General features: G+C 36.2%; 4 protein-coding genes across 4 annotated transcripts; 3 read left to right on the forward strand and 1 right to left on the reverse strand.

The window, feature by feature from the left end:
* Positions 1,141-3,821, reverse strand: LOC104785788 (adenylate kinase 1, chloroplastic-like). Its single transcript, XM_010511059.2, has 5 exons — positions 3,531-3,821; positions 2,479-2,594; positions 2,054-2,194; positions 1,678-1,950; positions 1,141-1,581 (listed from the first exon to the last, which is right to left on the reverse strand). The coding sequence occupies exons 1-5, from the start codon at positions 3,709-3,711 to the stop codon at positions 1,438-1,440; spliced, it is 855 nt and encodes a 284-aa protein (XP_010509361.1). The 5' UTR covers positions 3,712-3,821; the 3' UTR covers positions 1,141-1,437.
* Positions 4,009-5,745, forward strand: LOC104785789 (thioredoxin-like protein AAED1, chloroplastic). Its single transcript, XM_010511060.2, has 9 exons — positions 4,009-4,226; positions 4,311-4,443; positions 4,545-4,590; positions 4,689-4,748; positions 4,834-4,870; positions 4,976-5,055; positions 5,145-5,236; positions 5,324-5,384; positions 5,520-5,745. The coding sequence occupies exons 1-9, from the start codon at positions 4,046-4,048 to the stop codon at positions 5,577-5,579; spliced, it is 750 nt and encodes a 249-aa protein (XP_010509362.1). The 5' UTR covers positions 4,009-4,045; the 3' UTR covers positions 5,580-5,745.
* On the forward strand, positions 6,039-8,597 carry LOC104785790 (pentatricopeptide repeat-containing protein At2g37230). Its single transcript, XM_010511061.2, has one exon. It carries the CDS (start codon positions 6,134-6,136, stop codon positions 8,390-8,392), a length of 2,259 nt encoding a protein of 752 aa, XP_010509363.1. The 5' UTR covers positions 6,039-6,133; the 3' UTR covers positions 8,393-8,597.
* On the forward strand, positions 9,242-11,228 carry LOC104785792 (RNA-binding protein CP29B, chloroplastic). The gene is made up of 5 exons (XM_010511062.2): positions 9,242-9,705; positions 9,894-9,995; positions 10,289-10,621; positions 10,720-10,832; positions 10,918-11,228. Exons 1-4 carry the CDS (start codon positions 9,328-9,330, stop codon positions 10,783-10,785), a joined length of 879 nt encoding a protein of 292 aa, XP_010509364.1. The 5' UTR covers positions 9,242-9,327; the 3' UTR covers positions 10,786-10,832; positions 10,918-11,228.

Consider the following 17,335-nt stretch of genomic DNA (forward strand, 5'->3'; position numbering starts at 1 on the left):
AACTTTTTTTTTTTTTTTTTTGTCAACCAAAACCCATTCTCCTCTAGGGAAAGCCTTACAAACCCCATACCACTTATATGGGTAAACCTAAAATAGAATTCACAGAAATTTAGAATCCAAACCAAAATACAACAAACAAAGTGGCTAAAACAATGCCAAAAATAGGGGATTGCAACAATCCAAAGGATAGCGAATGATATTTCTGAAAGAATACCATTCAAGGCCACATACTTTTTGATGTAACATCTCCAAAGCCTATACAAGGAATTAGAGTGACTACTACTCTACTCTCTGATTGCCCCGAAGGTATGAGACCCTCCAAAACTCGGTGCGGGAAAAAGCAAAAAAGACTGGGCGAAAAATCCCGTGAAAGCGAGGCAACATACTTCTTCTTCTGGCTTCATACTCTCATTTCAACTTCTTCATTGTCTTCTTGTGATTCCTTCATAGTTTTGCATTAGTCATTTCTCTATTAGAATTCAAATCTTCAAAGTTTTGAAATAAAGATTAATATAATCTATTCGTTCTTGACAATAATTCTTTTATCAAAGTTTTTCAAAACAAGAAAGGAGAACCCGGTTGGTTTGCGCACATGTTTGTCATCGACTCATCGTCGTTATTTAACCGGGTTAGGTCCGGTTTAGCCTTTCAATTTGTACTCAAAATTTTAAAGAGAGCAAACGTAAGAAACAAAAGCTTGATTATGAGATCACATACAGTAAAAAGAGCAAATAATACACAACTGGCAATAATTAGTATCGACTCCATGATGTAAGGAACATTTTTAATTGCAACTAGCTACGTCCGGTTTGGCCTTTCAATTGAATCTTATTTCACCGGTTCATAAGAAGAAGAATCGCAAGGGTAGCAAACGGAAAAACATAAGATAGGTTTTGAGATCACATACAGTAAAAGAGCAAATAATACAAAAGTGCTGATAATTAGGCATCAAATTCCATGATGTAAGGAACAATTCTATCCCGCACCGCCAATTCTAGGACAGTCAAGAGCTGGTTATAAGTTCCCGTTTTTAATGTATGCGGCTGTTTTACTTTACTGTCTGGTTGAGTTCTTTAACCAGCCAGCTCGGCCAGCCGCAATATCATCACATTCGCCAACAAAACATACCACAAGAGCATAAAGACTGATCACGAAGCACATAACAAGTAGTGTAAATGTATTGATACAATCCTGTATTATCAACTAGCAAGCTCAAACAATCATTGGATACAGAAAATTTCTCTCATGGAGCCGAAATCACGGGCTCGTGGAAAGATTAATAGTTTGCAAGTGTGTATGATTATTTCTATTGCGGTAAAAACACAAATCTAAGATGTTTTTTTTTTTTTTTATACTTTTATTTCCAACACAAAATTGATTCAGGCATATGTCTTCCACATGCAAAGAATTTAAATACCGGGGAGATTTGATTGTGAACTAAGCCACGGCAGACTGTTTCTCTTCGTAATCATCAAGCCTTAAGGCTTCTAATAGCCTTGGCCATGACTCCGGGATGCCTCCAGGTAAGTCAAACTCCATTAGCTTTCCCTTGCTACGGTAGTAATCTTCAAGAGGCTGGCTCTGCATATATAGAAAAAAGAAACTAATCAACACTTGATAGTTTCATTAAGTTAGATATTTATACACTAGAAACAGAACAACGATAAAGGGTCTTACGGTTTCGCTGTATATACGAAGCCTTGCTTTCACAACCTCTTCAGTATCATCAGCTCGAGTGATGAGCTTTGACATACAGTTAGGTGGAGGCATTAGCGGATCCATGCTAATTGCAGGTCTTCCATTCTCACCTTTTAAGTTGATGTGAGCGACATTAAAACCTTTACCACATTGATTACAGGTTCTCCTCCCAAGGCATTTCTCAACCAAAACTTCCTCAGGTAGCTTCAAATTCACGACCAAATCGATGTCAGTTACATCTCCCAGTATTTCCTGAAACAAAAAGACAATCCAGTATTAGAAAACGTTGATAGAGATTGAGAATCAAAACTTGCTCAATTTGCTTTAAAAATGTAGAAACCAATGATTAACTTACAGCTTGTCTCATGGTCCTTGGAAAGCCATCAAGAATAAACCCTGATTCACCTTTGGCTTCACCTGCCTCAAGTCTCTTGGATAATAAGTCAACTATAATCTCATCAGACACCAATTTCCCCTGGTTTACAATCTCCGATAGCTACATCAATCAAAAACATCAAAATGATGAGTCTTTTAACTCTTATGCAAACAAACAAAACAAAGCCATTGACTTTAATCTATACGAATAGATCAGTTATGATGGTAACCAAATGTAACCAGAAACACTTTAGTTCACTAGATCTGTCAAGAGATAGATTAAATTCTTCAGATCCAATGAAAAGATGTTAATTTCAGACTACTTGGATCCAAAACCGAACAAAGAAGAGATCTTGTCTCAAATCTCAATCACAGGGAAAGTCAAAAAAGAGAAAAAGGTCGCACCTTTTGGGAGAGAGGTCCAGAAGAAGCTAACGCCTCACGGACGAGATCACCGGTAGCGATATGAGGAACACCGAGAAGGGTCGACAGTCTACTAGCGTAAGTACCTTTTCCAACACCAGGACAACCCAGAAACANGGTTTCGCTGTATATACGAAGCCTTGCTTTCACAACCTCTTCAGTATCATCAGCTCGAGTGATGAGCTTTGACATACAGTTAGGTGGAGGCATTAGCGGATCCATGCTAATTGCAGGTCTTCCATTCTCACCTTTTAAGTTGATGTGAGCGACATTAAAACCTTTACCACATTGATTACAGGTTCTCCTCCCAAGGCATTTCTCAACCAAAACTTCCTCAGGTAGCTTCAAATTCACGACCAAATCGATGTCAGTTACATCTCCCAGTATTTCCTGAAACAAAAAGACAATCCAGTATTAGAAAACGTTGATAGAGATTGAGAATCAAAACTTGCTCAATTTGCTTTAAAAATGTAGAAACCAATGATTAACTTACAGCTTGTCTCATGGTCCTTGGAAAGCCATCAAGAATAAACCCTGATTCACCTTTGGCTTCACCTGCCTCAAGTCTCTTGGATAATAAGTCAACTATAATCTCATCAGACACCAACTTCCCCTGGTTTACAATCTCCGATAGCTACATCAATCAAAAACATCAAAATGATGAGTCTTTTAACTCTTATGCAAACAAACAAAACAAAGCCATTGACTTTAATCTATACGAATAGATCAGTTATGATGGTAACCAAATGTAACCAGAAACACTTTAGTTCACTAGATCTGTCAAGAGATAGATTAAATTCTTCAGATCCAATGAAAAGATGTTAATTTCAGACTACTTGGATCCAAAACCGAACAAAGAAGAGATCTTGTCTCAAATCTCAATCACAGGGAAAGTCAAAAAAGAGAAAAAGGTCGCACCTTTTGGGAGAGAGGTCCAGAAGAAGCTAACGCCTCACGGACGAGATCACCGGTAGCGATATGAGGAACACCGAGAAGGGTCGACAGTCTACTAGCGTAAGTACCTTTTCCAACACCAGGACAACCCAGAAACACCCACTGAACATTCCTATCTTTCGCAGCAACCTTACGAGCTCCACCGCCGTTAAGAAACGGCGAAGGAGATGAAGACGCGTGGCTAGCTTCGGTGGAGTAGAATCGGTTACCGAAGCCAAAGAGAGAGGAGGATCTCGCCACACGTCCCACTATTCTCGCCATTGCAGATATAGAAATGCAGAGAGAGAGAGAGATAGAAGCAGCGGCTTGGGCTTGGCGTGAGCTTGAGATTGAGATTGAGATTTGAGAGCTTTTTTACCCTAAAGAAGAACGTGCACGAGAGAACATATGCTCTTTTAAAGGATCTTTTAGATTCTTTTCCCGTTTTGCCCTTAACTTATCCGACGTGGCATATGACTTTTTTCTAACAGATCATGCTTACGTCATCAGACACGTGTACTAACCCAACTCCACGAGATTAACCAACGGTTTGAGAAAATCCGAATTCGATTAAAGTTGAGATTTTTATTTTTTGTTTCTCCAGGAAGCAGCAACAATGGCGGTTTCTCTATCGTCACCATCGTCATCGACGATTAATTCTATAACTTTACAGCCAAAGGTGAAGGTGGTTCATGGGTTACGAACAGTACTTCCTGGTTATTCTGTCAAATCTCACTTTCGTAATGTTTCTCTACGGCGTAGGGCTACTGTTGTGTCGGCCATTACTGGCGCTTCAGGTGAGTTTTATTGAAGTGTTTAGATGAAACTGAGTGTCAAGATTTCAGATTTCTTACTATGTGATGACGATTTTATCGAAACAGGAACTGGAATTGGGAAAGAGACTGTTGAGTTGTTAAATAAAGTGAAGGTTTTGGATTTGAGAGGAAATGAGATTCCGATTTCTGATTTATGGAAAGATAGGAAGACTGTTGTTGCATTTGCTCGTCATTTTGGGTTTGATTTAAACTTGTTTTGGACTTTCTTATTAGGTTTTGGTGAATTTGGTTTTAGTGACTTATCTAAGATTTGGTTTGTTTAATGTTTTTTTTTTTCAGATGCGTGCTCTGTCGGAAACGAGCAGCTTATCTTGCAGAAAAGAAGGTAACAGCTAGTTTGATCTTGGTTTTTCTAAAAAGATTGGTCATTTATAAAAATTGAAGTCATTGAGTGAGGTAGTGATACATTTGAGATTTTGTTAGGATTTGATGGATGCATCTGGTGTTGCTCTTGTTCTGATTGGACCAGGAAGTATCGATCAGGTAATTAACACATTTTTGAATATAACAGTTACTGTAAGCATCTTTCAGCTGTTGAGTCTCACGTTTATAACCACCATCTATGCAGGCTAATACTTTTGTGGAACAGACTAATTTCAAAGGAGGTATGTTTTGATTCTCAGTTTTCGCTTTTTGGCTACTTGTAAAAGACAGGTGAATGCTTTTTATGAGAATCATGATCTAATTTTCAAATCAATTTTGTTTCTCAGAGGTGTATGCAGATCCAAACCACGCATCATACGAGGCGCTTGAATTTGTTTCAGGGGTTACTGTGACATTTACCCCCAAAGTAAAGTGACTTTCTACTTGGGATATTAATTAGATAACCAAAATGTTATGCCTTTTGTGGTTTAAGTAGCTGCTGTGGTAATGTTATAGGCTGCTATGAAGATAATAGAGTCTTACATGGAAGGATACCGCCAAGACTGGAAACTCTCTTTTATGAAAGATACAGTAGAAAGAGGCGGCTGGTAGGTTTAAGAGTGCGGTTAATAATTGGTTCCGGATAACTTTACTAACGATGTGTTTGATTAATGTTCTCGGGGGAACTCGTGCAGGCAACAAGGCGGAATCCTAGTTGCTGGACCTGGAAAACATAACATCTCTTACATCCGCAAGGTTATTTCTTCTTCTTCTTCTTTTTGTAAATCTTTATGCTTTACAACCGTGTCATGTAGTACTGATGTAAGACTAGTCTCCAATTTCCAAGCTCATGACTGTAACTAAACTATATATATTTGGGGAACATTTCAGGACAAAGAAGCTGGAGATGACCCACCTATTCAAGAGATTTTAAAAGCGTGTTGCGCTTGAAGGAATCCATAAGCATAGTTTAAAACAAAAGGCATCCTTTTTCTTACCATAGAATCAAATCTCTCTTCTTTCTCTTCTGCTTCACAAGTCACAACACAATGTATCATAAATATGTTTTGTACAATCAAACATGGTGAAGTAGATTTATACAAACGGTATATATACATTTCTAGTTTTGCAGAAAAAGTTAATCTCAACTCAATAACATGTTTTCTCGAAAGCTTGAGATGATTTCAAATTTGATCACTTTCATATGATCAACAACAATTTCAAAACTAGTTCGTTTTATGAAATATAGATTGGTTTGGGCCTATGCTATTATACACCTGAACCGGGCTTGATTATACTAACAATAAACGGACCGGGTTCAAATTCAACCCGACCCGGAGCAAGATCTCGGATCCGCCCTAAACCCTACCCATCACTAAAACTCTCTTCACTGTCTTCTTCTTCCTTCTTTCTCACTCAGCTCTTTCATGTCAAATTGAAATTTTTTTCAGAAATTCGAAACACAAAGATTCTATACACGAAGGTTCCATTTCAGATTACAGGAAATGGCTTTCATTACCAGATCTAAACCCTATCAATCAAAAGCTAGGGTTTATCTCTCACTTCCCAGATCGTCAAACTCGTCTTTCCTCTCACTCTCCCGTTTATTCAGCTCAATCGAAGACATCAAAACATCAGGAGACGCAAACCCAGAAACCCAAACCACAGATGCAAACCCCGAGACGAAGACGGAGACGAGGCCGATTAGAGAAAGGTTCCAACGAGGTAAGCGTCAAAACCATGAAAAGCTAGAAGATACAATATGTAGAATGATGGATAACCGTGCTTGGACGACACGTTTACAGAACTCGATCCGAGATCTTGTACCTGAATGGGATCATTCTCTAGTCTATAACGTGTTACACGGTGCTAAGAAGCTAGAGCACGCTCTTCAGTTTTTCCGATGGACTGAGAGATCTGGTTTGATTAGTCACGATAGAGATAACCATATGAAAATGATTAAGATGTTGGGTGAGGTTCACAAGGTTAATTACGCTCGGTGTATTTTATTGGATATGCCTGAAAAGGGTGTTCCTTGGGATGAGGATATGTTTGTTGTGCTTATTGAGAGTTATGGCAAAGCTGGGATTGTGCAAGAGTCTGTTAAGATCTTTCAGAAGATGAAAGATTTGGGTGTGGAGAGGACGATTAAGTCTTATAATACTCTGTTTAAGGTGATTTTGAGACGTGGTAGGTATATGATGGCGAAACGTTATTTTAATAAGATGGTGAGTGAAGGTGTTGAGCCAACTAGGCATACTTACAATCTAATGCTGTGGGGGTTCTTTTTGTCTTTGAGGTTAGAGACTGCGTTGAGGTTCTTTGAAGATATGAAAACTCGTGGGATCTCGCCTGATGCTGTTACGTATAATACTATGATTAATGGGTATTGCCGGTTTAAGAAGATGGATGAGGCTGAGAAGTTGTTTGTGGAGATGAAAGGGGATAATATTGAGCCTAGTGTTGTGAGTTACACCACGATGATTAAAGGATATATTTCTGTGGACCGAGTTGATGATGGGTTGAGAATCTTTGAGGAGATGAGATCTTCTGGTATTGAGCCTAATGCTACGACGTATTCGACGTTGTTGCCTGGACTGTGTGATGCTGGGAAAATGGTGGAGGCTAAGGGTATTTTGAAGAGTATGATGGCGAAACACATTGCTCCAAAAGATAACTCGATCTTTCTTAAGCTTTTGGTTGCTCAGAGCAAAGCTGGGGATATGGCAGCTGCCACTGAGGTGCTTAAAGCCATGGCTACACTGAATGTTCCAGCAGAAGCAGGACATTACGGTGTCTTGATCGAGAATCAATGCAAGGCTAATGCATACAATCGTGCTATCAAGCTTTTAGACACACTACTTGAGAAAGAAATCATATTGAGGCATCAGGATACTCTGGAAATGGAGCCCAGCGCTTTTAACCCGATCATCGAGTATTTGTGCAACAATGGCCAAACGTCGAAAGCAGAAGTGCTTTTCAGGCAGCTGATGAAAAGAGGTGTTCAAGACCAAGATGCTTTGAACAATCTAATCCGTGGGCATGCAAAAGAAGGAAACCCGGATTCTAGTTACGAGATTCTGAAGATTATGTCGAGGAGAGGTGTCCCTAGAGAATCAAACGCATATGAGCTGCTCATTAAGAGCTACATGAGCAAAGGTGAGCCTGGAGATGCGAAAACCGCACTGGACAGCATGGTCGAAGATGGGCATGTCCCGGATTCATCACTATCCAGGTCAGTGATTGAGAGTTTGTTTGAGGATGGTAGGGTGCAGACAGCAAGCCGTGTGATGATGATCATGATAGATAAAAACGTTGGCATCGAAGAAAACATGGATTTGATTGCCAAGATCTTGGAAGCTCTGTTAATGAGAGGACATGTAGAAGAAGCCCTCGGACGTATAGATCTTCTGAACCAAAACGGACACACGGCTGATCTGGACAGCCTCTTATCTGTCCTGAGCGAGAAAGGAAAGACGATTGCAGCATTGAAGCTGTTAGATTTCGGGCTGGAGAGGGATCTCAGCTTAGAGTTTTCGAGCTACGACAAAGTGTTGGATGCGCTTTTAGGAGCTGGGAAGACACTGAATGCGTACTCGGTTCTGTGTAAGATCATGGGGAAAGGAAGTGCAACAGATTGGAAGAGCTGTGATGAACTGATCAAGAGCTTGAACCAGGAAGGGAACACAAAGCAAGCTGATGTTCTCTCTAGAATGATCAAAAAGGGACAAGAAATCAAGAAACAAAACACTGTTTCTTTATAGAAACGTAAACAAGTGATTGATTCTTTCTTAGCTCTTCTTTCGTTTGTTAGTTCAAGAACTTCAATCTTATGTTATCCAAATAAATCCTTTGTTCTGAAACTTGTTTTGAAGGAGACGTTTGTATAATCAGTTCTTTTTGGTAGGGAACTGTATTGTTTTCTGATTTACAGTTTTTAACTACTGTGAATCTTTTTTCCGTTTTGAAGTCGTCGTTTAAGTACGTAAACAGATTTTTCACTTTTTCTTTTTAGCTCTGGAGCAAGCAAGTTGAAAGATCCGTGCTGGAAACAAGAGTTGTGTTGCATCTTCCATTGGCTTTTAGTAAAAAAATATCTTATCTTCTCATAGATTTTTTTGTTTGCCTTAGCACGAGACGTGCCATCTCCACTGTCCATCCAAAATTCAACGGTCCAGATCTCATCTCATCCATCATCACAACTTCATTTTCTGACAAGTAGTAGACTGTCCCAATTAAACCACAACCAAACACACAACTAGTTTAAGTGAGAAAAAAACACACATATAATCACAAAAATTATTTTACCCTAAGATCGTCAAAAAAAAAAAAATCACAAAAATTATTTGGGAAAGTAAAAATACAAAAAGCATACTAAAATATAAAACTAAATAATATTTTAACATGTAACTTTTTATATTAAGAGAAATACAGAAAAATTATAGATGTTTCTGAATTTTGAGAAACTAAAAGTATTGCATAAAACAGAAATCAGGATATTTAGACGACAAATTATAGTTTGAGGTGAAATTTAGAAAATAAAATTAGTTTGAGATATTTATGCAAAAATGTTTAATATTTTTTTTCCGATTTGCCCATAAATATCGAAGACACTGCATCTTATCTCCACTCTCAAATCCTTCTTTCACCCAAAAAAACCCCTAAACCTTATCTCTTCTTCTTCCACAGTAGTGTTCCCATGGCTGCTTCAGCTTCTTCTCTCGCTCTCTCCACCTTCAACCCTAAATCCCTTCCTTTCTGTGTCTCCAGACCAGCCTCCGCTTCTCTCTTACCTCCTTCCCTTTCCTTTAAACTCAATTCCGATTCCGTTTCCGTCTCCATCTCCGCCAAATGGAGCAGCTCTCCCGTTTCTTCTCGCTTCGTTCGTAACGTCGCTGTTTCCTCAGACTTCGAGGTTGAAGAAGACGGTTTCGCTGATGACGCCGCGCCTCCGCCCCAGCAGGAGCAATCTTTCTCTGCTGACCTTAAACTCTTCGTTGGTAACCTTCCGTTTAACGTTGACAGTGCTCAGCTCGCTCAGCTCTTTGAGAGTGCTGGAAATGTTGAGATGGTTGAGGTAATTTGATTTAGGGTTTTTATTTACTCAATTTTGTGATAGTTAAGAACTGTTCTTTTTAGGGTTTTTGTTTACAATTGATTCCAATATTGCAAATGTGTGGTTACTGGTTACAGTAAGATTCTGAGAAGAGATAAAGATGATAACTTTGTTTGATTTGTGTTGTTTGGTTCTCTGTTTTTTTGTAGGTTATCTATGACAAAATAACAGGACGAAGCAGGGGTTTTGGATTCGTGACTATGTCTTCAGTTTCTGAAGTTGAGGCTGCTGCTCAGCAGTTCAATGGCTATGTAAGAATGATACTTCACTTCACTCTTTATCTGACTCTAATTTGTTAATTGTTGGATATGAATTCTCCTTTGTTGATTGGTATGCGTTTGTGTTTTGGTGTATGCTTAGTGTGTTTATCTTGTTCTTCTATATTCCTGTGATAAGCTGTGTTAGTGTATTGGAAATTAAAACTTTTTTCTTAGGTGTGAATGTAATGATAAAAGCCTGAACCTTTGTGTTGTTGTTGTTGTTCACATTGCATAAACTTCAAGTTGCTTTAGTTAATGTTCTGGATATTATGTTGAAACTGCAGGAGTTGGATGGTAGACCATTGAGAGTTAACGCGGGTCCTCCTCCACCAAAGAGGGAAGATGGTTTCTCCAGAGGTCCCAGAAGCAGCTTTGGAGGCTCAGGTTCTGGATATGGAGGAGGTTCTAGTGGTGGTTCAGGAAACCGTGTGTACGTGGGTAATCTCTCTTGGGGAGTTGATGACATGGCTCTTGAGAGTTTGTTCGCTGAGCAAGGAAAGGTTGTTGAGGCTAGAGTCATCTATGACAGGGACAGTGGTCGATCCAAGGGTTTTGGGTTTGTGACATACAACTCTTCTCAAGAGGTCCAAAATGCTATCAATTCCTTGAATGGAGCTGTAAGTATCTTTTTGCTCTTACTTGTACCAATATAACAAGAGGTGATCAAATCTAACAACTGTTTTGAGTCTTGATATATTTTTACTGTGGTCTATAGGATTTGGACGGCAGACAAATTAGAGTCTCAGAAGCTGAGGCTAGGCCTCCAAGGCGCCAATTTTGAGCACCTTATCTATGGCTTCCTATTCTCAAAAACGCATATTCTGGAGGGTATGACTCAACTCTAATGTATTTATAGATGGGCTCTTTGCGTTTAACTATTTGATGACTGATATCGAGTTATGAAATGTAACAGGTGCTTCGAAGCAGAGAGGATTTGTGAGATGATGGCAGTTTCAGACGGTACTAAGCTCTTAGCTTCGCCTATGTTTGTTGCCTTGGATGCACGAAGGTCGTAAAGGAATGGGTCTTTTATTTTTTTTGAGAAACATATAATTAAGATAAAACCGGAGAGACCGTGTTCTTTGTCTGTCTGAATGCTGCCATTGACTGCTTCGCTTTGGTTTTGGTTCAAATTTTCTCTCTATTTTTTTGTGGTCTTCTTAATGCTTCTCTGTTTTCCGATCCTCTGAGCAAATTGAATATGAAAACCGGTAAAATACTAAAGTCAAGCAATGTCTAAAATGGAACCAATACAATTTGAGGTGGAATGAACAAAGTATCTCCAGAGTTTGCAATTTGTATATTGTTCCTTCAAAAGGAAAGAGACTGATCCCTGCGTTTAGCCGATAAGTCAACACACTCAACTGATCAAATAGGCTTTTTAGCATTTGGTCCATTTAGGTGGTAGACCATTGAGCATTTGATGAGTTCAATTGGTCTGTCACTCTGTCCTATGAATTTGGTTATATGACTCAAGTTTCATGAAACATAGCTAATGTAGTTAGATAGTATATATGACTTTTTAGGTAGCACATACGAATATAAAGGGTTTTGAGTTTAAGTTGTAATGTTATTTTTGGTTAATGGGCTGCTGCACAGCTTGTTGGCCCGTTTGAGAACAGCTTTGTTTGAGAGACTTCTTGTTGATCCAGAGTCACAATTTGAAATTACAAAAATGTCTTATTTTCATATATTCACAATTTGAAGTCAAAATATAGATTTCTACGTGTAATATTTTTTTTGTTGTTGCAGAAACGTGAAAGATACACTTTGGAAGCAGTTTATGAATTATGATGATGAAGGGCATCACTTGCTTTCCATTGCCGATAGACGTACGTGGTTCTGTTGGTAATGATGCTACCCACAAAACGTTGATGTTGTCCCAATCTCATTCCATAAGTACAATCTCTTACAAGTTACAACAACAAAGCATAAACTTTCTTTTTTTTCTTTGGTTTAAACAAAGCATAAACTTTATTTTTCAAAAAAAAAAAAAAAGCAAAGCATAAACTTTGTTAGATAGATTGTTTACTTTTATTAAATCAGCTAAAAGGATAGTTTTTACAAAGCTCCCAATGATCATATATAGACTATCGGGGCCTTGTCTTAGACACCTTAGCATGAAACATTTACGTAGGATTCCTACTTTATGGGGCTCCACTTAAAAGATATTTACTCATTTGAGTCATAAAAAGTTTTCTAAATTTTTTTTTTGTATAACATATTAATTAAGAAGGCAAACAAAAGTGAGATCCTTTAAACTGTAACAGTAAAACTATTAGTAAATTGTAGTAAATAAAGTAAAGCTGTCGTTAAAAGTAATAGACAAACTACATAATAAAAATATATAGGAAGATGAATTTGTGTTTAGGTGACGCCAAACAGTTTCTTTTCATTGAATTAATTCTTTTTACTTCTTCTTTTTGTGTTTTCAGTTTACTTATGGTTCGACTTCGTTTTGTGTTTCGTATGGAATCACAATTATCTCATAAGCGGCCCTGAGGACTATATATACATATATAAAACACTAAAAGGAGTAATTCTTATTCAAATTGTAGCATGCAGAACAGAAAGCACAAAGGAGTTGAACTTCTATGACAAACGAAAGCCTAACAAGAAAGCAAAGCCGAAAGCCCAAACAAAAGAAAGCAAATGTTTTTGTAGTCAGCTTTTGTTTGTTATAACTTTTTGTCTGATATATAGATTTGCTTAAGCTCGATCCGAAAAGACTTATAGTTACGTTTGAATCGGAGATTCTTATAAAGCTAAAATAAATAAGTTTACGTTTGCCCCATTTATTTGAAATAATAAAACTCCAGTACTGCTGCTAGCAAATTAAATACCTTGAGGTTCTTATAACATGTAGACATGCATATCTCTAAAAGTATAAAGAATACTTCTCGTCGATAGTTTGAAGGAAAATATATATAAATACACTATATATACTAATATACTATAGTATATAATTAGGAGTGATGGGGAATTTCGTAAAATGTTTATATCTAAAAGAAAAGATGAAGTAATATTAGGGTTTTGAATATGCCAAGCCGTGAGTTATGGGCCACACACAGCTTTGTAACTCTGGTCAGCGCAAGTAGACCCTCTTTGACTTGTGAACCTCATTCATTAGGCATGAACATGTTCCATGTTTGCTCCATTTGGTGAATCCTATAAAATCCATTATCCTTTACAAGACATTTTTAACCATATTTATGTAGCAAACTGATGTCGATGCATGCTTTTCTAATTATTTGTCGATATTTCTTCCCCGAAATAACATATTCTCCACGTCTTTATTAACTATTTCAATCTTTTTTTTTTCTAGTGCGCACTATATATTTCAGAAAGGGGACTTGATCGACATGCAATATTAGGAATCAATATTTACACTATTTGATTGGCCGTTATAACACGATCGATCTCTCAAAAAGAAAAGAAAAATATTTATAATATAAACTTAGATATAACTAAGTGATTCATTTTTCTGTTTCTTTAAGGAAAAAGAAAAGCTATGTGTGTGATTCACATGTGTATACAGTGACTAAATATTTGGAATTGTAGGCGCTCAATATGAACTTGATAAAAAACAAAACAAAAAAAAATGTGTAAAAAAAACAAATGGGGCATAGAGACGGCCGAAAGGTTGAGGGAATTGAAATCAATGTAAGATAATGTCCCCAAAAACAAAGGACAAACTTCAATCCCCCAAAAGAAAGATAAAAACATATGAATGTCTCTTTGCTTCTTCTCCATCATACTTCCGCCACTCTTCTTACCTACAAATTAGCTCATCTCTCCTTTTGTCTTCATTATATTATAGAATATACCCTTCACTATACATATATATATATTACGTAAACCAAAATGTTGTAAACTGTTGACCCAAGAAAGAAAAGAAGTTTCAATAAATTAAATAAGAGCATGGCTCTTTTCAATCAATACGATTAGACTGATTCTTTGTAAGGTTTGATTGATGAGATGAGAGGGTAATTTGAGTTGTTATAGTATTAATTAGTGTGATAAGTGAAAAAATGTGAGAGAGATTTGACTTTTATGCAACGGTATTAACTGTCCGACACTTTATGATAACTACTAAACAACGGATTTGTCCCTTTCTTAACCTTTGACTGGTCCCTTTTGACCCATTTAAAATCCATGTTCATCTTTTTCTTTCTTGTTTTGTTGTCTCTTTTTTTGTTCTTAACTTTATTATTCCTTAATTTATGGATTTAGCGTCGGTCCGTAGGGATAAAAACAATGCTAGGAATTCTATTTTCGGTTCGAGGCGGTACATGTTCTTTTTTGTAAAAGCCATAATTCAAAAATATTGTCGGAATCATATCAACCTTTTCTTAGATGGTTTTGCATTAGGTTTGACGTCTTGTTCATTCAAGAATTTTTACCCGGCCGGGGTGTAATCATAGTCTCCTACAGAATTTTACGTGGGATGTCCTTTCAAAAGATTTTAAAATGTTAACAATATAACTTAGTAACTACATTAAAAAAAAAAAAATAGGTATCATATTTCCGAAATATTTCAATCTCCAAAATAAGTTATTTGGTTTAGAGTGTACCACACACGGTAAACCGTTCATGTTTTACCTTTTAACGAAGCAAGCAATATCCTCAACCTATAACTAGATCATACACAGGATTAATCTTAAATTCACACCATAATATAGAAGCCAAAAATAGTAATATTTCTATACATTTATCTAACAAGATCCAACCAATAATTTAGTACCTGAATAAATGTTAGATATTTCAGTAACTATTTTTTGTTCTCCATTTATTCGTGTAATAAGGGATCAATCTTGATATTTCTAATATAAAACAAAGAAGTTTTGTAGACAACTTTCATGAAAGATAGATCGTCAAGATTTGTAATTGTCATTGACCGGATACGTAATAAGCATACAGACATTTTCCGATAGGATCTCTACAGACTACAATGTCTATTTCTACTTTCATGTTTGATGTATACAATGATGTTGTTTAGAGAATATATATATCAGATAGCTCGTTCGTTAACTATGATTACCCTCTGAAAGAATAAATTCACTTTTTAATATCAATACAAAGCTATATACTCCCTCCGGTTTTTTTTATTTGTCATTCTAGAGTAAATATTTTGTTTCATATTACTTGTCATTTTATGTTTACGATGCAATTTTATCAATCAAATTTGCAGTCTTATCCCCAACTTTTAGCTTATTAATTATTTAAAACAAATGAAACAATATATTAATGAAGGATAAAATAGAAAATTAAATTATTTTCTTAATATGTGTAAAATCAACTAGAATGACAAGTAATATAAAACGAAAGGAGTATTAGTTTAAATATACCTTTTTCCAGGTTGGTAAAATAAATAAACAAACAACATTTAATTAACTAAAGCTAAAACTGAAAAACGAAAAATTTAATACTAATATAATTCTTCTTCATCTTACTTAGGCACTGAATGTTTTGTAGTTTATAATTGGTTTTTAGTTTTTGGTTTTTAATTTTGTAGTTTTTGATTTTTGGTATAGATTTTGTTTTTGCATAATCTTAAATGGTAACTTATTTAGTTTTTGGTTTTTATATAACTAATTTTTAAACAACATTTTAAAATTCTTATAGTTAAACATTTAGTTATTGTTTTGATTTTAATTTTAATTTTTTAAAAATGTCACTTAAGTTTTTTTTTAAACCCACAAAACTTGGTTGTTGGATTCTATGAACAAATAAGAAAAATCACTTAAAATCCCCTTGAATGGCTGTGGATTTTAAAACTGTTTTTGATTTTAGATTTTACAAAAATCTACTTTTAAGCCAATCAAGATTATGCAAAAATTGGTTTTTCTAATAATTAAGGAATCCAGATTTTACTGCGTTTTGTAAATTTTCAAAGAAAAACCAAGGTATCCGGAGTCCCAGATATAGCCCTTTGCCTTCCATGGATTATTTGGTCAATTTGGAAAGATAGGAACAAAAAGGTTTTCCAAGGTATCGAGGTAGAGCCAATTGAAATCTTGAATCAAGCAATAAATGATAAATTATTGTGGACGAGACCAAAGCATACTCGACGCGTTATCTGGATCCTCCTCCTTTATTGGAGGACAAAGGTGTTTTTCCCCGTTGTCAGATTGATGGTTCTTGGAAAAATTCGGATCCTTTGCAGGGTCTGGGATGGTGGTGTTGCAGTGGAGAAGATTCAACGATCTTTTTGGAAGCACGAAGTCACAGAAGAGGCCTTAATCCCTTACACGCGGAGTTACAAGCATTGATCTGGGCTATGACTTCCTTAATGGAGGCTGGAGTAGTCTGCCAGGCTTTTGAGACGGACTGTGCAGAGTTAGTTGCGATGGTGCAGACGCCGGAGGATTGGCCCGCCTTCTCGAATTTGTTGGAGGAGTTCGCGATGCTCCGATCTTCTTATCCTTCCTTCACCCTAGTCAGAATCCCTCGAGACGTCAACGTAAGGGCGGATTGTCTTGCTCGGTCCTCAAGATGTTTAATTTCTGAATCCACTTTTGTAAACTCTTTTCTTTCTGTTTGGGCAACCAATCTTGGGGTTCTCTTTTAATTTATTAATGTTTGGTTGGAAAAGAAAAAAAAAAAACCCAAATCTATGTTTTACTAGTTTTTCATTTTTAATCGTGATTTGAATTCTTTTTTCTATTTTCTTTTTTAAATGTTTTTTTAACACAAAATCTAAAAACCATAAATCAAAATCTAAAAACTAAAAACTTGAATTCAAAAATCACTTAAAAACTTGTAAACATTCATGGCCCTAATTTTCCTAATTTTTAGGAAATCTATTTTTTTGGAATCATGAATGACTAATTAACTAGTTTTTGCAAAATCAAAAACTAAAAACTGGTTCAAAATCTGCAGCCATTCAAGGCCTTAACATTCATTCAATCAAATTAAAATAAACATTCCAATTTGTCGGGATTGAATACTTTTTAACAAAAAAAAAATATCATGTCAGATAGAAAGTGTGGAAACTTTTCTGCTTCGTCAGTACTATATATATATACAATAATAATACATGCATAATAAATAGATGAGCTTGTATTATACTAATAACTTGGTGCCTCTTTCTCGGTAATATAATTTACTCGCTTTTTGACAAAGTTACTTACACAAAAATCGTATTTGAGTATTCGTTTAAATATGAATTGAATATCGTTATAAATTCAAAGTTTTAACTGAAGTAATCATAAAGCGGTCAACGTTACACTAAAAATTTAACTGGCTTTTGAACTAAAGTTTCAGCTTTCGGATTTTTCTCTAAGTTTAACTGACCTTTTTACTTTTCTTTTTTGGTAAATTCAAAAATG

The sequence above is a fragment of the Camelina sativa genome, chromosome 5 (assembly GCF_000633955.1).
Source record: "Camelina sativa cultivar DH55 chromosome 5, Cs, whole genome shotgun sequence".
Lineage (NCBI taxonomy): Eukaryota > Viridiplantae > Streptophyta > Magnoliopsida > Brassicales > Brassicaceae > Camelina > Camelina sativa.